Source organism: Tyto alba, unplaced genomic scaffold (genome assembly GCF_018691265.1).
Source record: "Tyto alba isolate M040663 unplaced genomic scaffold, T.alba_DEE_v4.0 Super-Scaffold_2, whole genome shotgun sequence".
Lineage (NCBI taxonomy): Eukaryota > Metazoa > Chordata > Aves > Strigiformes > Tytonidae > Tyto > Tyto alba.
The window spans coordinates 2652890-2680481 of NW_024881282.1; the positions used below are offsets into that span (position 1 = coordinate 2652890).

At 38.4% G+C, this 27592-nt stretch overlaps 1 protein-coding gene across 2 annotated transcripts in view; it reads left to right on the forward strand.

Moving 5' to 3' along the window:
• The window catches only part of FCHSD2 (FCH and double SH3 domains 2), a 163049-nt gene that overhangs the window by 60777 nt on the left and 74680 nt on the right, over positions 1-27592 (forward strand). For both annotated transcript variants that reach the window (XM_032990862.2, XM_032990863.2), the window contains exon 4: positions 26169-26245. In XM_032990862.2, coding sequence (XP_032846753.1) covers positions 26169-26245 — 77 coding nt within the window. The remainder of the gene's footprint in view (positions 1-26168; positions 26246-27592) is intronic.

Consider the following 27592-nt stretch of genomic DNA (forward strand, 5'->3'; position numbering starts at 1 on the left):
GCTCAACAAACTTTGAGGCTCGCTGTAACTGTTTTCCGTGTCCTTTTTTGTGTGTGAACGAGGGAAGATTTTTATTTTATTTCATTTTTCATTTGAGCAAGGTTAGCCAGATGTTTATTTAGTATTTTAGTCTCCTCATACCAGCTGTAGAAACCTGGTTCCTTTAGAATAGTGAGAGTAAAGGATGACTAAAGAAAAAATAATGATTATTGAATCAAGTATCACAACTCATCGTGGTTGTCTGGCTTGCATGAAACCAGTTACTGAAGTAAATCTCAATGGGAGGCCTCTGGCTTGGCTCTGGTAGTTGTGGTGGATGGGGAGTCTATCCCCAACTAACACAGCTGCTCCTGTACCCATTCGCGGCTGGAAGGACTCAACTGCCAAGCTGAATCCTCAACCTGCGTAAAAGTTAATGCTAATGGGACAGGTTGTTTATCTGTTACTTCTTGTCCATTAATGCTTCTCTGCATCCATTTAATACCTAGTGCTTTGTAGGAAGGGACAGTCACGCCCTTATAATTAGTTATGCTTAACTTACATTTAATAAAGTTGCAGGCTGATGGTTGGTTGCATCACGTTCATTTGCCTCCAGTCCTTTTTGTGTCCTGCTGAATCCTATAAGATACAGTTATTATATAGGCAGAAGGATAGCTGAACTAATTAGATGGATACTTAAGTGGAAAATTTATATTTGGGAGAGGTGAATAGCATTTTATGTAGAAATGGATGATTTAAGCCATGGGTTTTGAAGAGCTGTGTTTGAAATATAAGAAATATTCTAGTACTTTTTAAGAATAAATGTTATGTGCCTTTAAACTAGTTACATTGTGGTACAAGGAGCTCTATTTTAGTAAAACATTTCAAAATTAATAATCACTGGAGGACTGAAATGAATCAAATGCATTGACTTAGATTTCACATTTGTTTTTTAATTACTGAACTCTGTGTTCTGACCCCTGGTAGCCGCACTCCGGTATGGAAATCATGTTACTGTTATGATCATTTCAAGCATTTCTCAGCAAGAGAGAGCAGAAGACCAGCCTGGTATGGGTATGTGTTGCTATCTCCCGTTCACATTCCCTCCCTTCTTTCTCTTGGTTTGTTTTCCACATGACTGGGAAACAATTGCTTCTTCCACATGGAGCCCTTCTCCCATTCCTGGGAAAATAGCAGGGAATAGGGAACATTTGCATAATCGTCTTTAGTGCTATTGTGGGCGGGCTTTGGATGCCGGCATGGAGTTGCAGACTGGCCACCTGTCCAGAACAAATGAACTTAGCTTTTGTATAACGTTATCTGGTTTTCCACAGTGTTATTTTTGTGTAATGAATAACTCGATTAAAATATTGTAAAACCCCATCATTCAGTAAATGTTTGAGTTTGGTTTAAATCCCCCCTTTTAAGGGTGGGGGGGAGGAAAGAATTTCCTCTTTCTGCGTTAGCACATCTATATTTTCAAGCTGCCTCTGACATAGTTTTATAACTGCCTTTGTGAAATTATCTTCATGAATATTAATTAGGGGTGTGGGAAGGAAAAAACCCAAACCTCAAAATGATTTGCATTCATCCTTGTATAAATGATAAATTAAGTGTTGTCTAATGTTTTCTAATGGTCCATTTCACCTATGTAAAACAATTAAACAATTGAGTTCTTGGCGAAGGAAGAAGAGGAGGGTAGGAAAGGGTGCTGAGGACACTACCCCTGCCAGTGCTTCATCACAAGAATTAAGCTTCTTAGCTATATACATGTTTTTGACTTTTGCATCTATTAATATTGTTTCTTGATCTTTTGTAGCCCTACGACTATAGATGCAGTAACAAACTAATTTTCATTTCTGCTTGTAAAGGGAGAAATATAAAAAGCATTCTTTCATGTAGGTTTGGTGCTTTTGATAGCCAGCGTGTAGGAAGGACAAACTCCTGGTGCCACATTTTATTGCACATCAACCTTTGCACTGAGAGTGTCTTGGTATACAAAGACTGAGTTTCGATTGCTGCCTTATGATAAATCAGAACAAACCCTTCCATACTTTTTTAATCCATAAATGGCATGTAAGTTAACCCTGAGAGTAAGACTTCCACATTGCTCTTTTTTACTTTTGTACTTTTACTGCTGGATTCTTTTGCCCATATTGAAAAACAATTGGCCAAAGTTTGGCCAAGTAATTGTTGGTAAGTTATGAGTAAGAGGGACATTTTTTTTTGATTCTGCCTTTTTTCTTTCAAGTAGCAGTTAGAGGTAAGAGATGCATTGAGCCAGTAGGACACTGTTATTATTTCAACTCTCTTTTTGAGCTGTTATTCAGTGTCCTGCAGTGTCTATGACATTTCTGATTGCTGTTTGGCGTCAGTGGATCAGAGGACAGGGGATTTCTGTCAATCATCAACTGCTCTTGCAATTACATTCTTGAGACAAGACATGCACCACGAACATTTTACTACCTTATTTTGCTTCTATCTTGTACATGATACACATTTACCACTGCTTGAATGGGTATAGAGCTGTTCCTGCTCTTATATTTCCCTTCGTTAGCAATCATTTGGTAACACTCCTAATGAACATTGCACATTGCTATTTACAGGTGACTTTCATGTCGGTAATATCAGCTGTGCAAGTATTTGAATTATTGTGGACTTTGGTATGAAAGCTGCCTGGAAAGACTGACTGATCTGTCTCTAGAATAGCTGTTGGTCAATAGTGCTTGTTTAAAGAAAGCCAAATATGTCTGCCAGATTACATGTTTCTTTTTCCGAGAGAGAACACTAAAATCAATCAATTGCATTTTTGCTATAATGAAAAATAATTTAATTACAGATGGTAGGCAGGAAAGAATAAATATTTAACAGCTGCAAATTAAGAAGAGAACTCTCAAGCCAAGGCTTACTACTTCAGCAGTCAACATTTTCATATATCTTTTGATTTTGTGTGAATGGATGATTTATTTGTGTATTTTATAAAATTATGAATGCTGTTATTTACTATTACCCAGTAAAAAAAAGAGCTATTTTGTTTGATTTGCAAACTGTGCTATAGTTTGTAAACCCTGAGTCATTAAATATCTGTTTTATCTGCCTGAAATATGTGATTTAAAACCCAGCAAACTAGTGAATTGGAAAATCTGTGCATGTTGATGAATTGGACATGTTTTTTTTTAATCTTGTTCTGTTTTTTCCTGCCTTGCCTATCTCTTCCTTAATGACTGGAAATTGATTTCACTTTTTATACTCTCGTCCTCTGACTGAAGACCTGAAAGTCCCTTAATTCTTAGTTTAAGTTTCTGATTTACAGCCATGGTTCAGAGCAGTGTTTATAGGAGCAGTTCTCCATATATGACTTAATTTGGAGGATTTAAAATCTGATTGTTCAGTGTAATCCGATTCCTTTCTCCATTACTTATTGATGAGGTTTCCTAGGTTTTCCAGTTGTCAGCTTGCTGATGTAGCGTTGAGATTTAGGATGTTATGTGGGTATGGGAATCTTACTCTTTGTTTTCTTATTAGGAGCCTGACCTCTGGTACCTCATTTTAACATTAGAGCGGACTCTTGTGAATAATGGTCTGTGGTGAAAGTGCATCCAGCTGGAATTGCGGCTTGGGATGTGGGGGTAGGGGGGCACTGGAATCTTTGGATGCCATCATGAAGCAATTAGACAAGCTACTTAATAATTTATAGCTTGCTGTCTTAAGAGTTGTAAGCATTTTGACTGAAGAGGTTTTTGTTTAACCTTTCAGTGCTTTCTATGAAGCCTGTATTTAGGTTAGAAATTATTTTGCTTTGAAGAACAGTGGAGAATACAGAACCAGATGACTTTGTCATCTATTAATTAATGCTTTGTGTTGCTACCTAAGTGTAAAAGTTTGCTCAGATCTCTCTGAGCTACGGTGTATTGTGAATACATAAAAACCCTTATGAAGCAGAAAATGAACAACAGTATTTTTTTGCAAATCTTGTCAGATACATTCATTATATTCCTTTCAGTTCAATTTGCTTATAACCTGGTGACTTTTTTCATGTTCTGTAACCTTAAATATTGTACTCGACTGGAAAAGAAATGTAACGCTGGGGGAGGGAGGAAAGCAATTGTAAATCTGCTAGATGGTAATTTCAGTAAAATTGTTGTTTATGTGAGTGTTCTTAGAAATTATATGTACACCCTATAGCAAAAGAATTTCTAGTAGTTTAATATTTAACAAAAAACTGAGATTCCCAACCTTTCCTACATCAAAGACAGACAAGTGCACCCAGGTTTTCAGGCGCAGGAGAATGAAGTGCTGTTAGACCGAGCTGCCTGAAGATGTGCAAGGGCAAAGAGAACCAGAAATATAGTCCTGGTACAAAATACTGTCTGTAAACGCTATCTCTATTTTTATAAGTAAAAGAGTTTTGCTGTAAGCTTTTTCCACTTTTAGAAATGTTATAAGATTAAAAAGTTTTGAGGAATTTCTAATGATAGTCCCTCAAGCATTCGTCTGGAGAAGAGATATTTGTAAAATGTGCTGCTGATGTTCTTGGATGTGACTGTTCCATCTCCAGTTGATGAGCAGCTGCTTTGCTCAGTTTTAGTTCTGCTGTTATTCTAACACTGAAATTATACAGACGTTAGGAGACATCTTGATGACCGTATTCAGTAGTTGTTTCTTTGGCTTATTCCAGTTGTTGCGAGGATATTATTGAAGATGAAGACCTGTATTTTCTTTTGTATTGCTTTGAATTCAATTCTGAACAGGCACATGGTTCCCAGCATTAAAGAGTGGATTCACTTTTCCTTACTTTATTCTTTCTGTTCCTTTTTTGCAATCAAACTCATCTCTCTTCTTCAAGGACTCTCCACTTTGGGGAAGCTGGTCTTCACTGCATAGTGTCTTTTGCAATATTAGTCTTAAATTTTGTTGTTTTTTTCCTAAAATCCTTCAACCTTCGCATTTTAATTGTACTGGAACCCCCCACTTCCCCTTTGAATGTGCTTAATAGTACTTTTTGGACATTATTTCTACTTTAAGGATTGGAATATTTTCATTTGAGTTGTGATGTGTTTTTTTTCAAAAGGTATGAAGTGCAAATATTCACATAAGAAATACTACCTTTCTTGTATTGGTAGTTGTAGAATGACTTTGCAAGATATAATGCTGGTGTTCCTAGTGGTATGTACGGATAACTTAAAAGTCAATTCTAGGTAAAGAAGTAGTGGAGCTTATGATCACGCTACTATGCTGTAACCTGGTTTTGTGTATCAGCTGAGCTTGGGTTACTCTTGGTGTGCTCTTGGCCGGCCGGCACCATCGGCTGCTGTGAGGGTTCGGCACAGCACTGTTTTTGAAGAAAGCGGAATGGTTGAAGCAGTTACATTTAACATCAAGCAGTCGAGCCATTAGAAGAACAAAATGGTCAACTGTGCTTTTTAGTGTAGGAAAAGATCAGTTTCTGCTGAGCTTCAGCCCAAGCTGCTGACCCGCAGTGTGGCTGCGTTTGCCCGCAAGCAATGACTTTTTCAACACATCTGCTGGATCAACAATGATGTTTGACTCTGAATCCCGTCCTGTATTTGTCACCGGTATGACCATGCACACAGTTGCTGCTTTTTATCTGATACATAACAGTCTTAATTTTATGGCTATTTGATCATGATTACATCCTGAAAGTCCTGACTTTATTAATTTTTTTTTTTAGCAGCGAAGGCACAGCACGTGAAGGGGTCAGCCAGTTCTGTTGGCCACATCTTTGCAAATGCAATTTTCCCTCCAGCTTGTCAGCATCATTTTTGATAGGAATAATTTGTGGTTTTCTAAGCAGGCTTGCGCAAGGCTATTCCTGTTGGAATAAACTTATAGTAGTTGCTTATGCTTATCTCTGGAAGTTGCAGATTTTTTTAATGCATTTATCTTTTTACACAAGAATAAAAATAGTACCTAGTAATCTTTTCAAAGTGAAAGTTGCTACTAGGTACAAAAAGAGTAATGCTTAAATACTCATCAGGACTTTACATAATAGCTGAAACATATTGCAGTATGAAACAGGGCAATTTCACGTAACTGTTGTGTAATCTTAAATTAAGGTGCTGATGTACACATACCAGTGTTGTGTTGACTAATGCTGTCCCATTCTCTCCTGTGCTTGAGTCATTTACATTAGATGAATCTTTGTATATAATTTTTGTGTTAAACTTGAAGAGTTGTTACTATATTTGATTTTTGGAGTTTTTGGTCTCTATCTTTCTGCCCTGATGTTACAGAGTGCTGATCCACTCATGCTCCCACACTAGTCTATGTAGAAAAATCTACAGCAGTCAGCATTTATCTCATTTAAATTGCTGATCTTAAAATATAATTGAGAACTTCCATTTGTCATTGAAGAGAAGTCTTATGATAAACTGGATGGACAAAAAACTTGAGCTGCTGTCTCTAATACTAGTGTGTCTGTGAAATACAAATCTGTTTCCAAGTAACTCATTTCAGTCCTGTTCTCAACTAATCTTATGTTAAAATATAGTATATTTGTTACAAGCATAGGCTTTTAAATCTTCCATTTGTGGTAATTTCAAACTCCAATGATTTGTTTTATGGATACATGAGTAAACTCAGTGCTTGAGAGATTGTCTTGTAACCGGTAGTAAATATGCAAATAAAAAGATGAACTTTGCCTTTTTAAAAATAAACTTACTCTGAGCCCAAATAAGTTTGGTGCAAATAATCTTAGTGTACTTTCACAGCAGTATTTCAAACTTGCCTTTTTTTTTCCCATTTGCTTTTTTTTTTTTTTTTTTTTTTCCTTAACCTGACCTGGGAGCAAACTAGGGAATTTGACATATCTAATTTTGAAAATAGTATAGGAGAACATTGCATGTCTCATGAAAAATTAGCACAAAACCCATTCAGAAAGCAGAAAAAAAATACCAACGCAACTATTTCAAAGATTACAGAGATTTTTGTGCTACTTTTTCCTACTTACCCTGTTTCAGTATTACCCAAAGCAAAGAACTCTTAGGCTCTCTCTGGTTTAATTTTCAGTATGAGAAAGCTCAGTACAAGCTATGTGAGGTCTGCTGAGGTTCTGACACAAACCAAGAGAAGCCAGAAGATGCCCAGTTATGAGGAAACGTACCATATGCTTTCCAGTCCTTAGCTGCCAAACTCAACTCCTTCCCTATTGTGTTAGTGTGTTAGAGACCAGATGGTTCGCTTCCCCCATTGCTGGGCATTTTCTTGCTTTTCTTAGTTGTTCTGATTGTCTGACAATACCAGGTCCACGAGTTTCATGTGTGTGGGAAAAATAATAAAATATATATGTGTGTGTGTATATATATGTATATATATAAAAGTTCCCGGGGGCAGACTTTTACTTTGCAAACGTTGACACTGAATATATCTGTTGTAAATACCCAGTGACAAACTTTCCTTCTCTTCTGTCTGGTTTTCAGCAGTTTGTTTTCTGTGCAGAGATTAGCTTGATTTTTTTTTTTTTTTTTTTTTTTTTATGTATGAATTGTTCCTGTGTAAATTCTTTCTTAAATGAGCAGGAAGGAAATTTTTTTTGATATGAATGAAGTCAAACTGAGTTGGACTAGGGTGCTCTTGGCAGCTCTTATAAGAGTTGGCTTGTCTTGTAACTTCAGAGAAAAAATATTTTCTAATAGACTGTTTCTCCCCTTAGTGAGTGCTTTGGCACCTGTACCCTGGGCTGTGGAGGGGTTTTTTGCTACAGATGTTTGAGTATGAACACAACCTTTAACATCTCTGCAGTAGTTACAACTGCCTTGCTCTTCTGTCCTGTTGAAAATAGAGATTTTTTTTTTTTTTAAAAAAGATACCCTTGATTTAAGGTACCAGGATACTTTGAGATAGCAATTTTACTCTTGATAATCTTAAAACAGTAGTTAAGGCAGTTTAAGCTTACTCAAACCTTGCTTAGAATTTTGCATTGTCTGAATATCCATGTTCAAAGAAGTATCTCTGCTACTGTTTGATTTAGAAAGGGCACAATAAAACACAGTAAAAAGCCCCAAAATACTTACTAGTAGTCTCTAAGGCCAGCTTAAGGAATGTGGATGTCATCTCAAAAGTTTCTTGCATGACCTGTGGCATTTATGAGGACAGGTGTTCTAGGAAAGTGCTTTGTGCTAAGTAGTATTACTGTTTAATTATATTCCATTTCCACTCAGAGTTAATGTGGAGTTTTAGGAGGGTGGGAAGGTTTATATGGCAAGGGCCATTGATAAGGGATATACAAAGACTGTGAAGCCTGAAAATCACTGCTGATTTTTAAAAGCTGGATGTGAGCGTTGGAGCCACCTTGCTTGGGGAATGCTGGTATCAGTGATCGCCTTTAGACCTTGTTTAATTACTTGCAGCAGTGCTGGCATGGTACATTCACCTGGGATCTTCTCACAGCAAACTTTTTCTGGCTTCACAGGTGATAAGGGTGTTGCTTACTTTTATTGCTATATGGAAAAAAAACACAAAGATTTTTAGTAAGCAAGGTATGTGATTTTCACAGACCTAAAGTGGATTTGTTTTGATTGCTTCTTTCAATAAAAAAAAAAAAAAATCTGCCAATCTATTTGCAGGGGCAGAATGAGAAACACTGCAAAGTACAGTGCAACATGTGCATTCAGACCTTTGCACACTTGAACATATGTGTCTTTAGAGGAGACAAAAGAAATAGTTGTCTAAAGCTGCAAATAGCTGGCAGTGTGCCCAGGTGGCCAAGGAGGCCAACAGCATCCTGGCTTGTGTCAGCAAGAGTGTGGCCAGCAGGACCAGGGAAGGGATCGTCCCCCTGTCCTCGGCACTGGGGAGGCTGCACCTCCAACACTGGGCTCAGTTTTGGGCCCCTCACTCCCAGAAAGACTTTGAGGTGCTGGAGCGTGTCCAGAGAAGGGCAACGGAGCTGGGGAAGGGTCTGGAGCACAAGTGCTGTGAGGAACGGCTGAGGGAACTGGGGGGGTTCAGCCTGGAGAAGAGGAGGCTGAGGGGAGACCTGATAGCTCTCTGCAGCGACCTGAAAGGAGGTTGGGGGGTGAGGTGGGGGTCGGTCTCTTCTCCCAAGCACCAAGCGATAGGACAAGAGGAAACGGCCTCAAGTTGTACCAGGGGAGGTTTAGATTGGATATCAGGAAAAACTTCATCAAAAGAATTGTCAAGCATTGGAACAGGCTGCCTCAGGGAAGTGGTTGAGTCACCATCCCTGGAGGTATTTAAAAGACTTGTAGACATGGCACTTAGGGAGATGGTTTAATGGTGAACTTGGCAGTGTTGGGTTGAACTCAATGATCTTAAAGGTCTTTTCCAACCTAAGGATTGTCCTGGTTTGAGCCCAGAGGGCAACCGAGAAGTACACAGCCCTTCACTCACCCCTTTCCCCATCAGGGATGGGAGGGAGAATGTGAGACTGAAATGACTCAAAGAATCCATCTAAGTAGGAGTAGCTCACCCATTATGGTCAGGTGCAAAAGACAGTCTTGTTAGGGGAAGAAAAAAACCCATCACTTTAATTCAGATGCTAATGAAGACAACACTTAACAGACAAGGTGGGGACAGTGAGAAGCACCACCACATCCAAAACCACTTCCCCCCACCCCTCCCTTCTCCCTGGGCTCAACTGTGCTCCCCATCTCTCCCCCAGTGGCACAGGGGCAGGGGATGGGGGTTGCAGTCAGCTGCCCATCCCTCCCCTGCTCCACAGGGGTCCCCTCTCACTGCAGACAGTTCTCCATGAACTTTCTCCGCAGTGAGTCCTCCCCACAGGCTGCAGCTGTTCCTGAGCTGCTCCGGTGTGGGTCCCCCTACATGTTTCAGTCATCCCAGCACCAAACCACAACAGTGGGGGCTGCTTCTCCCCTCAGAGTCCCGGCCTCCTTTAAGCACAGCCGCCTGTCCTGGAGTGGTTTTCTCCTCAGGCTTCTGGTTGACCTCTACTCCACCATGGACCTCTGTGTGGTAGGGTGGGTGGCCCTGCCATCTCACCACAGGATCCAGGGGTCTCTGCTCAGTCATAACTCCCCCAGATCCTTCTCCTTCCTTCCACTGACCTCAGTGTTCCTCCTTCTCACAACTTTTCCTCACGAGTCCCAACCCCTTCCCAGTTTCCCCTTCTTAAATATGTTATTGCTGAGGTGTGACCACCGTTGCTGATTGGCTCGGCCCGAGCCTGAGATGGGTCCGATTTGGAGCCGGGGGAGCTTTGAGAAGCCTCTCACAGGGGGCCACCACTGCAGTCCCCTCCCCTGCTACCAAAAATATGTGCCACAGCCACCCAATACAGCGATTCTGTGGTTTTATGACTGTACCACAGCGCTGGGCAAGGGGCAAGTGCAGCCCCACTGCCTGTCTGGGACTGCTGGACCTGCTGCTGCTGTGCCAAGAAGGCTCAGGACATGCAGAGAAGCTGCTGTCCTTTCTTATCACCATCAGCATGTGAGAAGCAGCAAGCTTGGGTTTTCTAAGGACGATTATTATATTCATCCCAGAGGTGCAGAATTCAATTTTGCATCTGACGTTGGGAAATTTTGATTCAACTCTGTCATCTTGGGGTACAAATGTTGACAATTTCAGGCAAACAGTTAACTTCTCATTGAACTTGAATGCTGCACCTAGCATTTGATGCACTGCAGTGTTAAGTACAGAATGTAGCAATCCACTGGAAGTGGCTCAGGCATTAATTGCAGTGGTAGACCAGGAGTTAAATATTTTTGAGAATGTCATTGTTCAGCTCAGCTGAAAGGTCGAAGAAACTTCTGTTGGTGTTGAAAAATAGAAATTGCAAAAATTTGAGGTGTCCCAAGTCATCAGTGGGGCGTTGCTCTGGCTGATGCATAATAAAGGCTGAAGTTTGAAATTATGGGAAGGAAACAGTACTTGTATTTTATTCTTGTTGGGAATAGCGTCCAAAATCTCTTGCCTGTGGGAGTGAAAGGTGAGATTTTGTTCATTTGTAAAGGCACGTGAATTCAGTTACCAGCTCACATGAAGTTGCAGAGCAGCTGTCATGAGCAGGCCAGTCAGAGACTGGGAAAAAACTTGTCCTTCGCCACATTTCTCCTGAAACTGTATTTCTTGAGTTTATTATTAGTTTCTGCTGTATTTCCCTTCAGGACACAATCACATCAGTTTTTATGTCCATACATGAATGAATTCATCTGAAAAAAAACCACTTAGATGTCATTCTCCTCACCCAGAATGCATTTATTCTTCCTTTTCTCCACCACAACTCATCTCCATTGAAATTACTGAGAAATAGTTCATCAGTCATTTTGTGGGGGTCAGTTGTCAAATTTCACTAAACAGGGGAGGAGAGTAGCTTCGATGTCCGCTGACATCGACTGTTGAAAATAGTGTTTGGTACAACTGGACTCATACTTACCTCATCCTCAGGCTGTCTGATTAATCCAGCTGTTTTACTTAGGAAGTCTAAATTTTTGTTTTCTGTAAGTGGATCACGATGCCAGAACTTATTTGCAGATGTAAGCATGCATGCTTTTCTTTTTTATTTCCAGAGAATAATTGGGTTGTTTGTTCAGCTGAAAGAGTTGACCAGCTGAGGTGAATCATCATTTGTTTTTAAAAATGTGCAGATCTTTATGTCTCTTTGTCTTCTGCACTTAAAATTCATAACAGTACTTTTAGTGCATATTTATTTGTTTAAAACAAACCAAAACTATCAGTCTAGAGATTAAATTTACCGACTGAAGGAGCCCGTTGTAGCGTTTACACAATTATTTATTTTACTCACTTGTGCATAACTAGATGAGCAGTGGCAAACTTCCTCCTTAGCTGTTGTATTAGTTGGAAGAAAATAATCTGAGGGGACAGAGGAAGGGAGGATGGTATTGAGCAAGAGTTGGAAATCACTGCCGTTTGCTAAATTGGATAGATTTGGCCTCCTCACATCATCGAATGCGTGAACATGATCATATATATTATGTAAGTGTTCATATTTAATGTCTATATTTCATAATAGGTATTTTAATTTGTCCTTATTGGGATATTCTTTTCCAGTGAGAATGTGTGAAATACTCCCAAACCCTAAAAGAGGTCTGGCATCAAGGACACCGTTACAGAAAATAAAAGTTTCTTGGGAGAAAACTGCATTAACTGGTTAGACCATTGATGATGGGGGTACCAGTAACACTTGCAACGTGTGAATGTAGAATTAGGTGAAATATTGTCTGTGCAAGTGTGTGATTTCTGAAATACATGAGGAAAAGTCGCTTTGCTCAATTAGCCTCAAACTACATAAACCAGTACATACATAGCTGTAGAAACACACTGTCTGTGCATAATCTTTTTCATCATCATCATTATTATTATTTATTATTGTCTGTATAAGAGGGTGGAAGATTTCAGCAGTGCTCGAAGTAGACGTTCAGGGCTTAGTGTTTAAAAAGAATACTTGAAAGAAAATGAACAAGAAATATTAGTTAAAAAAAAAAAAAAAACAAAACTAAACACTAGGAAAACTGTGAAGTCTGAATAGTGATGATAATGGTTTCCAGAGCAAAAGTTGTACATGTAAACTTTGCCAGACATACCAAATACCAAAATATACCAAAACATACCAAATTCATTAAAAATATGGCTCTGCGTTTTCAGGCAGATTTTTGTGGTTTTCCCTCACAATATGATGTACAAATTTAAACTAATGTCAAAAAAGGACTTATAAAATTTGAATATAAAAGATTATGTAATTGCAGTTTCCATATTCTGAAGATTGAACAAGCTCAAAAGCTAATTACCAAATGCAAAATTAATTTTGATGCTGTACCAGAGTAGTATTGACAGAATAGTAAAACTTCAGTTGCTATAAACTGATCAATAAATATTATGTGAAGCACACCAAATTTATATAGTTATCTGCCAGCTGTTTTAGGGTGGGAAAAAAAAAAAGCTTTGTGCTACATAAAACATGGAGCTGTGTCAATGCTTTGTAATCATGTGAACCTTTAATTAAGAAGTTCCCACAGAATAGGAAATGCCGACCTGCTCCGCTGTGAAGACACTTACAGTGAGTAACACCGAGCAACTTCAGAAATGGCTGGTAGTGGCACTTCAGAGAAAAACAAATTCAGAAATGTTTTTGTGACATGGGAGAAAGTGAATGTAGGATACATTACTCTGCAGGTGGAGAATGGAAAAAAGTAATGTTTTGCAGTTGGTTTCTAGTAAAATAAAATACAGACTCTTTTAAGAAATGTTTATTAGAGATGTGCATTCAGATTCACCACTTAAGAGCTCTAATAACTTGGAAGGAATCACTGCCAGAAATGTTTTGCTGTTCCTTACTTCCTGAGATTCCTTATGATGCTAATACTAGCATTTAATGTCATGGATATATTTCCAGTTGTTACACTTTTTCAAAATACTAAATATTAAGAAATTGAATTCTCATGAGTGATGTTATTTAAAAAAAAAAAATTTACACACATTTATGGCTTTATTTATATGTATAAATGCAGAGTCGTGCAGCGAGTATGAGAGAACCATCATTTTACAATCCCAGACTCTAGCTGACTTGCTGGTCTTAAATACAATTTTCAGTAGCAGTCTGTCTCCAAAACAAGACAGAGAGGTCACTAACCAGGCTTTGTATTAGTCAAAGCCTTTGTTTCACTGCTTTTTGAACTAGTTCAAAGTAACTTTAAAGCAAACAAATATTTTAAGGTTACACAGTGTGCTGGTTTGTGTATACACAGGCTAATTCATTTAATTTGTTACCTACTAACTTGATGTAGGTTAAGAGATGCTAAATCTATGTTCCTGCATCCCAACTGCTAAATAACTCCAACATGTGTATTCCTCTGTCCTCCTAATTTCTTTGAAATGTTGCCTTTTGCCAAAGCATCCAAAATTCACCTGCACAGTGTGTTATTGAGGGACAGTTGGGCAAGTGAATTGGCCGGTGGTGAGTGGTGCTTACCTGGAGGCAGAAGGTACCTGTAGCATTGAAATGGAATCTGTTGGGCTGGTATGGGTTTATTTGTCTGCAGTTTTTTAGAAAATACAATAATTCAGGTTTAAGAGTTTGGTGGCCGAGGTGCCGTTGCTGCCATTGACAGAGCCAGAGAACTCCTCTTGGTGTCCTTACGCTCCTGTATTTATAGATGATCTTCACTGAGGTTATCTACGCTTTTTATCCTTCTTGTTGATCTTAGTAAATCCATTTTGTCTTTATCCCAGAATATGTTATTGCAGCTTTTTCTGACATTGTACTGAACGATTTCAAGCTATTAGTATTAACTTGTGTCAATGGAAGCTACTGAATTAGAAATTTTTTCAAGAACAATTCTTAATTTGGTTTGTCTTACACTGGAAGACTGTCATGCTTAACTTGTGTCTGCCATACTCTTATATGTTAATATCTGTAAGGGATTTTCTTAAATATGTACGTCAGATAACTTGCCCATTGCTGTACATTTATTTTCTTTAATTTTTAGCTGCTGATTATTTGGTGGCTTTCAGCTGTATTTAGTAATATAAATACTTAGTTTTAATAGATATTCTCACTCTCCCTGTCTCCTGTTCCGAGTCTCATAAACTACTGTTCCTAATCATATGGTCTTTCCATATATATCTGTTTTCTTCAAATAAACTGAAGATTAACATATTTAATTTAGGTAAGGTTCTTACGGTTCTTAGTTCATGATTCTGCATTTTATTAATAGTCTCAAACAGTGACTGCAGTTATTAGAATATTTTCATCTTTCTGTTATATACACTTGCAGGCTTTTAAAGCTGGTTTTAATTTTAACTTTCAATTTATTTAATTATTTCCTGAAACTCTGTATTTCACCATGTCAAAATTCAGCTACGTGTGTTTTATAACCTTGTGATCAAGTGGAACTAAAGTTGGACTGTGGAATTTTCCTTAACTGAACTTCCTCAGTTAACATACTAATTTGATGTTGTATGTGTTTTTCAAGTTTTCTTAAAATCCTCTTTCCTACAGTCTCTATAAATCTATAATTTTGAAGAGTCTGTTTTTATTATCGCTTAATTTGTCTTTGTGGATGACTGATCTAGTATGTAATTTTATCATCATATTTTCACATAATTTCCAGCCTGTGTTTCCAATTTACACCTTCTTTTCTTATTATTTCTATGCCTTAACATAATTATGTAAGAAAATACATACATTCTGCAACATTATGTTCTACTACCGCTTACTTGCTATGTTTTCCATGTCCCATCCAGTGTCCCAGTGTTTTTATTCTTGTACAGTTCTCTTCTTTTGCTTCATTTTTCTGTATATCTGCATGAATTGGGGATCCTTTCATCTCCCAGAAAATCATTGCAGAATTGACTCACCCATTAAGTTGCTCCAGAAAACACACTGAAACTTCCAGTGTGAGAATGTGCTTATTCTGTTTTCAATCACTTCTCTGCCATCAAGCACTAAGCGCTATTTTGAAAGGAAAAGTTTTGATTTTCAGGTTCCTTTGCAAACCAGGCTTAGAGCCAGCATCAACTGGCAACATTGCTTGACCAATCTCCTCCAAAAAGGGCTTGGTTAGATTGTAAATATGTATTTTTTTTTAGTTGTTTTTTTTTTTTTTTCTTTTTGTTGGGTGGTAAAGAAGGCACTTCCTTCTTTAGAAGGAAAAAATTACAGGTGTTGACCATGACAGGTTGAAATTATTGAGGGTAGGAGAGGTGCGTGAATGGGGTACCAAATCTGGGAGTGTGCAAAGCTATATTAACCTTTTTGCTACTTTCTTTAACGAATGTCTTGAATCCGAAACTGGTTCCAGTAGTGAAAGCGCTCAGGTGGGGCTGTCCACTGGTGCAGATCAAGGCTGTTACAGCTGTTTCACTGAAAGGTTGCTAAGGTTTTTCTCCCTCAAATTCTGCCATCAGACAGGGTGAGCTAGTTCATGTCAATTTGTAATCCCTAGTTCAGTGTTCGCCTTCGAGATCCTGTCATAATTATTCTATTTTGCAGAGGAATGGTTGTCACATTATTCTCTAGTCAAAAATATTGTAGAAGATGAAATAGTTGCCACACTCCATCAGCCACCCAAGATCTAAATTACAGGGAATTTGGAATTTAACACTACACTAAGTCCTCACACATTACAAAACTGGGAAGTGCCAGGTTATGGTCACACTCAGCAAAACAGAATTTGTGGAGATAATTATGGGGAAGGTGAGAATTTGAGAAGCTGTTGCATTGTTTTGGGTTTTGTTTTTTTTTTGGTCCTATTTGGTGCTTCGCTTTTTCCCACAGCACCAGACCATGATCCTTGTCTGTCTCTCCACCAACACGGAGCTCCTCCTTGGGTGGGGGGAAGGAGGCAATCAGCATTTCAGGAGTTCCTAGAGTCAGTTTTGTACTTGTTGCAAGTGATATTTTTCAGCAGTTCAAAGAGAAAGTTGTGCAGAGAAGAGTAATACCTCTACCTGACAACAGCGCTAGTTCAAACCGCACATCAAGTGCCTTCAGAGTCATATTAAAGAGGTGCTTTTGGCTTGTGTCCCTTAAACCAGCAGAAAATGATGGTAAGAAAGTGTTAAAGATCTCTCCCATCTCCTCCTTCACAGGCAGTGCTTGCTCAGATAAGGTTTGTGGAAACAGCTTGTTTGAGACAGAGGAAGGATGTGGCATTTGTTTCACAGAGAGCAGGGGAGACTGGTGGGTCCAGTAAGAGTGAAAGTAGTTCCTCTTTTGAGTAAATGATAGAACTCCTTTTTTATTACCACTTTTACACTTGGTATTTGGATTCTGTTTTGCATAGGTGGAGATGCTGTGTCCTGAGGAACTTTGAATTAATGCTAGCAATCAGATCTGTAAATGGAGAAGACCAGATGTTTAGCCATAAAGTCATTCTCTTCAGTCTTTTCATATCAGTTTTATATGGTCTGCACCTCAAAACTTAGAGCGAGGAAATCTTTACAAATGGTGTTTTGTGCCCTCTTGATTCCCAACTGTTCTGGAGCCTTGAGAAGATCTTGAGTAGCCGAAGCGGTTTTGAGTGACTGTGGGAGGTGCAGCGGTCTGCCAGGGCTGGCCGTGAGCAGCGGAGCCCGTAGCACGTCTCTGCTGGCATCTCGGCGCGTTCCTCCTGAGCCTTGCTTGAGGAGGGGGGTTTGGAAGAAACCGCGCTCTTCCTCTCTATCAGGGGTTAGTTAAATTACAGTGCTGGCACTTCTTACCTCTGCTTTGTGGTGTCTGAAGGTAAAATAACTTCCATTTACAGATAGAGGGTTCTGTAGACCTTTCTGTTGCAGTGTTGCACCTGACACTTTCTAACACTTGCTGATAGAAAGCAAATTCGTCTGACAAACACTTATCTGTGCTGAATGTTCATGGAATACTAAATGGCTTTCAGAGGCTTTGTCCTTAATGTCTGGATGTGCTAGTGAAGCTCCAAAGTTGCTAAGTTTACCTAAAAGTATAGAAGCCAAAAATTATATTGTCTAGTGCAGTATGATGGAAAAGAGATCTACTTTATAAGAAGCTGTAAAGCAATGGTACCCCCTTCAGTAACACTGTTCAAGACTTTGATTTATCTATTAGTAGTGGGGATTTGCTCCAGAAGCACAGACTTTTGAACCAGGAGGCAAGCAAATTTCTTCTTCAGAGCTTCTAATCTGCCTTCAACTACACAGAAGAGTGATGTGGTGGGAACCTTCTGAATTCTTTTAATATAATCTAAGGCTCTGCCCTTTCCTGAGATTTTCTAACAGTTTCATTTGGACTTTAAGAAAGCTAGATCTGAAAAAGGAATCCATATTTAGGCTTATGAACAGCAGCTTCATGATCTAGAAAAAGTTACTGCAAGTGTAGGGAAGAGTAATTGTATATGGTCTAAATATGAGCTACTTATATTTTCAAGACTTAAAAAAAAATATTTTTAGCAGGTTTCCACATTTCAGACTCAAAGACTGGGGGGTAATTTTGCTCAGCCTGCTTCGGTTTCTGTTGGTGTCTCCAAGGGTTTCTGTTGGTGTCTCCAAGGGATGGGGGATGTCTGTTTGCTTGGCATAGTGTACCTCCTCGTAGGCTGTGGAGCTAAAAATTGCTGTCTGCAAGAAGAGAGTCCCTAAACTTGAATCTGGCTCTCAGTACCACTTAGGCCACCCTACAGTAGATTCAGAAGAGAGAACATGTTGAAATACTCACTGGGCTCTGAAATAAGACAGGTTTTCATCAGAGTAGACATTTTTTAGGAGCGGTTGAGCAAAAGGCCTTAAAACTAACCTGGAATGTTTCTGAATGGCAACATATCTCTAGTTAAACAATTTAAAATTTATAATTTAGAAAGTGAAAACAATTTATACAGATGAATACTTAGCTTGGTCACTGTAACTGGTTTTAGTCTAGTTTGTGACTTGCTCAGAATTGAAAGGATCTGCAATCTAGTTATGGACATGGTGCCACAACATGAAGATGACAGTTACTTTTTTGAGTGCCTAAAATACTAAAATTGGAAAGCCAAATACGGTAGAACTTGGATAAAAATCAAACTGTTTGAAGCTTAGTAAATTATGGTTTTATTACTTAAAATTTGTTGAACTAATCTGTCAGGATACTCTTAATAATGGAGATATGCAGATAAAGAAACTTCCAGTGTTTATTTTTTGGCAAGTGAAGTAGAGCACTGAGGGTAAATTGGCTCATATTAATCCCTAGGTTATATATCCGTCTTGGCCTGATGAAAGATCAGGAATATAATAGGTTAGAGGGTATTTTGATGAGTAAGTCTGAATTGACTCTGTTCAGTCAGTTTGGCTGCAGAGGATTTAGCCTCTGATAATTTCCTGTCTGAAAGCTGTGAGCATTGTCTTTGAAAATGTTGAAACCTTTGAAAAAAGGGGCAAATTTAGTGCCCTGTTTTTTACAAAGACGTTCTGAGGGTGGAAGACTTCGGTTAGATAACACTGAGGTTAATTTAAATTCCTAGAAAAACATTGCAGCAACAAATAGAAGTGTTAAGAAAAAACACTTCACACCAGTTTGGTGTAACTTTTTTGTCATCTTTTTTGCTGTTATAGGGTAACAGGTCTGTAAATAGAGAAGGTGCTGGTTGTCTTAACTTTAGGGAGGTTTTTGATTCTTTCATGTGGTGGTGTAAAATGCATGCTAGGGAAGTGTTGTCTGGATAGAATGACAAAACCGTGATGAAAAACATTTGGAAAATCATGTAGATAACAAATAGTTCATTGTTAAAATGAATGAGGTTTCTCAGGGCCTGTCCTTAATCCGGTAGTAGCCAGCGTTATCGTTAAATAGCCTGGGGGAGGGAGGAGGAAGTGTGCTTCTTAAATTGACTGATAGGGCCTCAGGATGGGCAGCAGGTGAGTCTGCCAGCAGCACTGAAATTCAAAATCATCTTGAAAAATCAGCATACTGTCTTTCAAGCGTTGCCTGCTGCGTTTCAAGGAAGATCTGGACCAACTGGAGGGAGACCAGTGAAAATCAAGGCTAAAGAAAATAAGCAGGTTACAAATTACAACTGAAAAATTTAGATTTGAACAGAGAGGCACATGTTTAAGACATTAAGGAAGTTTTGAAACACTAAAATACTGTTGTAATTCTTTGGTTTATTTGCTGTATAACACGTTACAAATTGCAGTAAGTGATATTAGGCATATTAGAGTAAAAATAATTAAGTGTTGGGATAAGACTCCACGATCTTTCCCGAATGGTCATCACTGGTTTAGGATCATTCCTCCGTGAACCTGGGGGACTGTCAGGTTAGCTGGCCTTTTGCCTTGCTGTAGGATCTCACAGATACTCCCTCTACAATGGCATAAGCAATTCTTAGGGGTTTGGTTTATTTTTTTTTTATCCCTTTTAAGGATTGTATATAGAAAGTAATGCTGAACTCCAGGAGCAAGATGCTTTGGAAAGAGTTAACATGCTTCTAGTGAAATAACAGTTTTAATTTAACAAATGAACAAAACCCATGAAGGATAAGAGATTTGACGTTTCCTTTGCTAAACCTGATTGCAAGAGTGCCCTAGGTGATGTTTAACTGCTGTAAATTAATTTTTCAGCTTTCCCCTTTGTTTTCCTTTGCCTTCTTGTCATGCCTCAAATGTATTTAAAAAAAAAAAAAAAAAAAAGAGAAATGAAGCAGCTTGGAAATAAATTGTGAATTAATGCAACTCTATTTTCTGGAACTGGAATCATCTAATGGTGGGAAGGGATACCCCACCTCCAGGAAAGAGAAGCAACATGATTAGAGATGCAGCTTTACATTAGATAACCAGCCTTTCATAATGTTTCTGGGGAAATTTACAATTGATGCTGGAGGCACACAGAAACCTCTTTTATTGATCATTTAACCATATTAAAGGCAATGCAAATAAACAGTCCCAGCACAGTTTTGATCTGTGCCTTTTAAAAAGTGTTAGGATCTGCTGTAGAAGTCTGTGTGCTGGCTGTTCCGCAGTTTGTTTTCATTTTCACTCCGAGCAAAATAATTGTGTCTGACAGTGTTTTTGTCATCAGTTTATAATGTAAATTGGACCAAGTCACATCTTGTGTGGAAACCCTGAATTGAGTCCATGCTGAACGGAGCTCATTCTCATTAAATCATTAAAGGCTTTATTGAATCTAACTCTAGTAAATAAAATATCCCTTTAAATAATTGCTGCGAACACTTAATAACTATCTTGGAATTTAATATTGAGACTAAATGTTCTTCTGTATTCAGGAGCTGGAGTCCTCACCACATAGACTACATTGCATTTTCTGCTCCCACACATTCCCTTCTTCCAAATGTTTTGAAGAGGTTGGCAACAGTGTAAAATATGTTTCAAGTTACTCTTCCAGCTTGTGAAAAAAACATCTGTATGATTGATAAAGCTGCCTATGAAATTTTTAGCAGACTCTTTGAGCTAGCTAAAGTAATGTAAAATCTTCCTGATTCAAGAAAACTCTGAGAGCATCAGAGAAGCACGAGCATCTGAAATGTCTTTTTTGGATGCATCTATTTTTTTCATGTTTGTAGTAGAAGCATTCTTCAAAATGTAGAAATTTCATGTAGCTCAGTTGTGTGGGGTTTTTTCCTTCTCTTTTTGGAGGATTCTCTGTATATGGCAGTTTCTTTTCATTCTCAGCCAGTCATACTCTCCTACAACTAAAAATGTGATTTTAAAAATATCTGCTATCAGTCAAACTGCTGATTTTACAACCACAAGAAAGTCTAAATGTAACTTTCAATTTTATTTTTGAAGAACCAGCAGTACTGAAATAAAATAGAATTTTCCATGTTACATGCAACTCACAATAATAATAATGGTCCAACATTACTGAACTTTTTTTTTCATTTAAAAAGAAAGCTGTCTTGCTCATAAGCAAAAGATGGGTCTGATAATAAGGATTTATACATAATAAAACTATTACTTTTTCTTGCAGCTATTGGAGAGCCTTAATTTGCAGGTGTTGAATAGCACAACTGGCTTCCAGACTGCAGTGAAGTCAGCTGAATGGGGAGTAACCTCACTCCTCTCAGAGAAGTCGTCAAGTAAAAGAGATGCTAAAAACCTCTCCCTTGTGGAGTATTTCCCTGCCAGAAGAGTACTTAGCAAACAAAATAATGCCACTTAGTAAACAAAATAATGTCAGAAAGCTGCTGCTGTGACACATAATGCATAGGCAGTGATCTTGAGGATCAGTGAAGCAAATTGCTGTGCGTGCATCCATGGGGGAAAAAAAAGCATTATATTTTGTCACTTGGCAGTGATTAGGGCTTGGAAAAGTCACTCTTCAAACTAGAAAAATAGTGTATCAACATCATGTAGTATCTAACAAATACTAAACATACAGGACATCATCTTCCCAACTCAGACTTGGCTTCAGGTAGGAACTCTTCCCTTTTCTCCTGCTTTACTTCTCCTTTGCATCGTCTCCGTTGTTGGCTGCTTCAGGGTCCCAGCACTGCTGCAAATGGCCAGAGGAAGCTTTTTCACTCAAAGACCTGTTACAGCAGCTGCTGTCCATATGCCCTTCTTATCTGTAAGCCTCAAATTTAGCGTGCTGCCTAAGGCCTTACCTTCTGGCTGGGCTTTTTCTACCATCCATTTTCTCTTTCCCACTCGGAGGGATTGTTTGGGCCATTTGCTTACAGCCTATGTTGGAGTTGCTTGAATCACTGAATATCAGAGATTACTCAGAGGATGGTGTTTATCCTTCTCAATTCAAGGTTTCTTTTTAATGTGACAATAATAGCAGGGTGTAGATTTATTTGTAGAAATGAAAGTTACAACCGGTTGGTTGATGGATTCTGCTCTGATAAAGAGAAGTGATCAAAATGATGCAAGAAGGTGAAACTACTTAAATGAAAAGGAGCACTAAATTTGTCTGGTTGATAGATTTTCCAAAACTCAGTTACATCAGCTAGTGTCTACCATGCTTTTTTGCTGGCTGTCATCAGCACCTCTTAGTTATTACAGATAAAGATCTTAGGACTGCTTTGAAAAGCATTGTTAATATATCTTTTTGAAAGCCGCATACTTTTCTATCAATGATCTTTTAATTGGGGACAACTTTCTCTTTACTGTTGGTAATTACTTTCTGTTAGTATTACAGCAACTTTTTTTTTTTCCCTCCCCCAATATCTGTCACAACTGTGCTTATTTGAAAATACCGATAAATAGACGTGAGCTAAGATCTGGTAATAGGGAACCTCAAATATGAGCTGCAGCACTGGGAAATATGAATTTGAGCATGCATGAAACTGTACTGACTTTTTGATGGTTGTTCCATTCAGCAGAATTTCATTTCTAGGTGTTGATTCCTTGGATGATTGATTGATGCAATTTGATGTCCCATCCATCTGTTAGGCAGATTTGCAAACAGTTGAAGTACCCATGAATGTATAATATTAATGTAATTGTAGCATAGCGATGTAACGTGCATTTCAGGGGGGGAGGGAGAAAGGAAAAGCCAAAACATGGAAGAAGGATACACGTCTTCGTTAAAATTGGGTTTATGTGACAGCTGGTCTGTTTATAACACACACAAGCAAAGTCACCAAGTATGTATCTTTTAACAAAGGGTGAGCAGAGGTTGCACAGTGCTTGCAGGCGATTTCAGACATTTTTGACCTTTCAATAATTATTGATTAAAAATAGTGTACTTTAAAATAAATTGATTGTTACTACCATTCAAAAATAATTAACTGAATGTTTTCCAAATTCAATGATATACGCCTTAGAATGAAGTGGAAAAATTAAATCAAAACCCCATCCTGTTTCACAGCCATCAGAGAGCAGACTATTATTGTAGTTTTGGTGATCTACAGTTTCACATACTTATACAAAAAAATATTTTAGTGTTTCTTCAGATATCAAAGGTTTTCAAGGAAGGCCTGTGCCTTTGCACAGTACCTGGAGGTGCCCAGCACGTGGTGGTTGGGGATGCAGATACACTGACCTCACAATAATGCTTCTCCTGAACAAGATTTTAAGTGATGACACTTCAGCTGTCTGTAGCCCACTGAAACTGAGAGTAGGGAGAGGTTTTATGGATTTCATTCAACTTTGGATGGGGTTTTATGTTGTCATTTTATGTTGTCACTTTTGATAGCGACTTTACTCACTGAAGCTCTGTCCCATTCTCTAAAGATATTTTAAAATAAATATTAAGGAAATGTGTCATCAAACAATATTGAAATCAGGAGAGCATTCTGCACAAACTTCTGTTCTTGCCTCTCTACAAATTATTCTTGTGTTTAAATGTCATTATCTCAAGCGTGTTAAATGTGATGGATGTGCACCTTCGAGGAGGAAATGAGCATGCTCCTTGGCTGAGGCTAAAGTCGGGTGATGCCAAAGGTTAAACAATCAGTTGACTTCCCCTCTTGAGCCCAACAGTGGTATTCTTTGTGTCAGTGCAGCAAAACAAAAAGTTACTGAGAACAGAACAAGGAGGATCTCATACAAAAAAATTACATTCCGCATAAATTTTAAGGAAGCAAACCTACTGTACTGGTCTAATTAAAAACTACGTTCGCCTGCGGCAGTTTTGTATGAAATGCCAACACTTGGTTTATCAGTTTTCATGAATGAATATGAAATGATCAGACACCTACGACACGCAGCTGGAGCCCTCTCTTTGGTGTTTCATTGATTTCAGTGGCGAGCTTGTTCAGTTTGGAAATAAATTGTTAAGCTTATTTAATCACGCTAGTTTTATAGTTGATTTGCTGACATCAGTAATAGGGTTTCTGTTTGCAAAAATGGCTTTATTTATCCCTCTTGTGACTTTTTTGTGTCTATAATTTTGGCATAGCTTATCCTCAGCTGCCAGTGAGCTTTTTTCATGGTGAGTTTTGTGTTTGTGAAAGTTTGTTCAGCATTTTGGGGCAGATCTCATAGGTGGAGTCTCATGCAGAAGGGATGGAAACATGAAAGTAGCACCAGATGGGGGTACCTGATAAAGCTCCAAATCTCATCACAAATTGCTCTGCCAGAGTTAAATGAAATGTTACTTTCCCTTTTATCTAGGGGTTTTAACTACTACTTGATGCAATTTGTGCATCTTTTTAAAAAAAATGAAGAAACTGCAATGGAAATGCAAGAATTTATAGTTACAGGCATAACTTTACATGCAGAAACTATTGCTGACTGTATACAAGACCATGTCAGAATAAAATACTGACGTGGAATTTGAAGATGATCCTTAACTGAGCAAAAGGTACAATGGAAATCAGGGATGGTAACTTGGGAACGATGTGGAAGCTCAGAATGGAAAATAACAGCACAGTGGGACACATATTAATGAGTTTTATGTTAAGAAATTGGCTTCACAAGGACTACTGGCGTAAACCCATCTGTAAGCATCATTAACATTGAAAACTGGTACCCAGCTCAGCGGATCGGTTCAGAGAAGTTGGAGTTGGACTCTAAGGGGAAATAGATCTGTTTTATATGAGCATAAGTCTTCCAGTAATGATACATTAGCAACAATTAGCATTTTTCTGTATGAAAGCGTCAATCAGATTGTAAGCTCGGTAATCAATTCTAGCATCAAATGGGCTAGTAAAATAAGAATGAAATCTGGTTGTGCATTTTGAGATACTTCTGGTATTTTTCTCTAAGAGAACTTAAAGGCTGTCCTAGCAGGTGATAGCATCTTAAATATAGTATGGAAAATGTAAATAAATTATGCTGTTCTGTGCCTCTCATTGAGTAGGTTGGATGCTTCTGGAAAGCATCTGTGGGTTTGATTTTTCTTGGCCACAAAGAGAGTTTTAACTCAGGTCTCCCACTTCTTTGCTAAATAGACTTTTACACAAGGAGAGTGCTTCTCCAGTGGTGGCTCTTTTGAAGAAGCAGGAATGCTGCTCAGTGTTCATAAACCTGTTATCCGGCTCTGTGAGTTGGATAATATACATCCTCTTTTCCATTTGATGATACTCAATTCATAAGCGATATATACTGTTAAATGAGATTACAAGCTGAAGGAGGGACTGCTGCCACAGCGACTCCCCCTCCCTCACATTGTTTACAAATTAAATTTTGCTGCTCCCTGAACTAGAATATGAAAGTGTTGTTATTGATTTTCTGAGACTGCACAAAGTGAAATGCAGGGACTAAAGAGTGTAATTAACATTAATAATTAAAAATGAACTGCATTTTTCAATCTCTAGTTTATTGTAATCCTCTGAGTAAAGGCCCAATCCTGTGAGCAATAGAGCTTCTTCGGTTCACTGATAACAGTGCAACCTTGCATGACCAAAGTTGGACGTTTCAGTTTGGGCCCATAAATGACCAGGTAATTCATTGCTTCTCCCATGGCCTCATTCAAGTAAATAAAAATGTTGATTCTTACAGCTGTGACAGACTGAGATGTTCTACTTAAAAAATTCCTGCCTCTGATTCTGTCATACACTACTCAAACAATTTCTGTATTATTGGTCTTGCTGGGCTTCATCACATGCAGAAATATTTCCAGAGCTGAGGCGTGCATGTGTAGATCTCAGGTAGAGTCCCTCTGATTTAAAATATTAACATGAAACTCATTAATTGTTCTCAACTGCAACTAAAGTCAATCAAAAATACAAAAAGGGGTAAAAATAACAGTCTTGCATTGTAGTAGTTTGCTAATACTATAGATTGATGGCTTCTTTTTATGTCAGGTTATCATTTATCTGATAAAGGAGCAAAAATATTATTTTAGGTACCTCTTATTTTTAACTTTTTTTTTTTTCTTCTTTTAACAGAGCATTCAGAAGCTGGCTAGCCAATATTTAAAGAAGGACTGGCTTGGAGTAAAAGCTGATGAACGAAGTGATTATAGGTAATTTAACAGTTGGATATCTCAAAATAACTGTCTTTATAATTTCAATTTGTATAATTATTTTACTCAACAGTGAAACACTGCTCTTTTCTAGTTCGAGTTATTTTTTTCTTTGGTGTAGAGCATTGCCAATTAAAAAAGGAAGCTCTGTTTTCTCCTGAAATTCTGAGATTAGTCTTAAATAGATGTTTATTACTCGAGTGATTTGGGAAGATTGGAAAACCAAATGGCAAGACAGGACAGCAACTGTAATTGTGCACCCTGTTTGGGTATTAATGCTTGTATCTGAATATATGTTTTAGTAAATAGCTTTACGGTTAGAGTAATAAGCATGTGGATTTCTTCATAGGAAAAGACAGCAACAAATTTCTTTTTAGGAGGCCATTCTTCATGAAGATCGCATCTGACAGCAAGGAGGAGGCAAAGCAAGAAACAGTTGTTTACAAAACTTAGTTTTGTTAACATGAAAGGTGGATCATAACATGAAAACAGAAATGACTCCGTTGTTAAAACCCTCCCACGTTTGAATAGTACTTCGTAAATATTTTCAGAAAGTTTTAAGATACTTTATTTTAAGGTGTTCTTCGTATTCTGGCAAGTTTTATTTCAACCAGGAAGAAATTTTTGATTGATTTGTGTTTTGGACTTTCAGTACATTCACACCACTTGTGTGTCAAAGAAGAAATAAACTGTATTATCAGTTTTAAGTGTATATAAAATGCTCCCGTAACACACAGAGCCCTCCTACCTGCAGTTTGCTCCCCACTCAGCAAGCTTTTCGTGCCATCAGATGCACCCACAGTACCCAGAGGTCTTCTCCAAATACCTGCAGCCCCCTCCCTCCCTATCACCACCAAGTACTTGGGCTCTGCAAGCTCCAGCAATCTGTCCTTTCTTCCAGCTGCAAGGGAGATCTTGTCACCTTCTTCCCCCACTCTCCCTGCTCCACCTTCTCCTTCTGACTCAGGCACTTCTGAGTTTTTGTGGTGCCCTACTGGGGCTCTCTACACAGTGACGGTGGTTGTCTTTGGCCCGTTACACATGATGAAGGAACTACAGGTAACTAAGGCAAAATTGATGAGCAGTTTGTAATTACTTGCTTGATGGCAAGATGTCCAAATCACAGAATCCATGATCTTATAAAAAAATGTCAACATCTAATGTGGCTGTGGCTCCTGGGTTCTGTAGGGTCTGTTCCACTGGAGCAACAGGTTCAACCAAAAATATTTGCCAAAAAACTGAATCACAGAACAGGAACAGGAGGGAAAATTTTTACTTTTCATAAAACTTCAGTTAAAATTTTTGTTCGAAGTGCAGATATTTGCTAGATCTGCATGAAGGATTGTG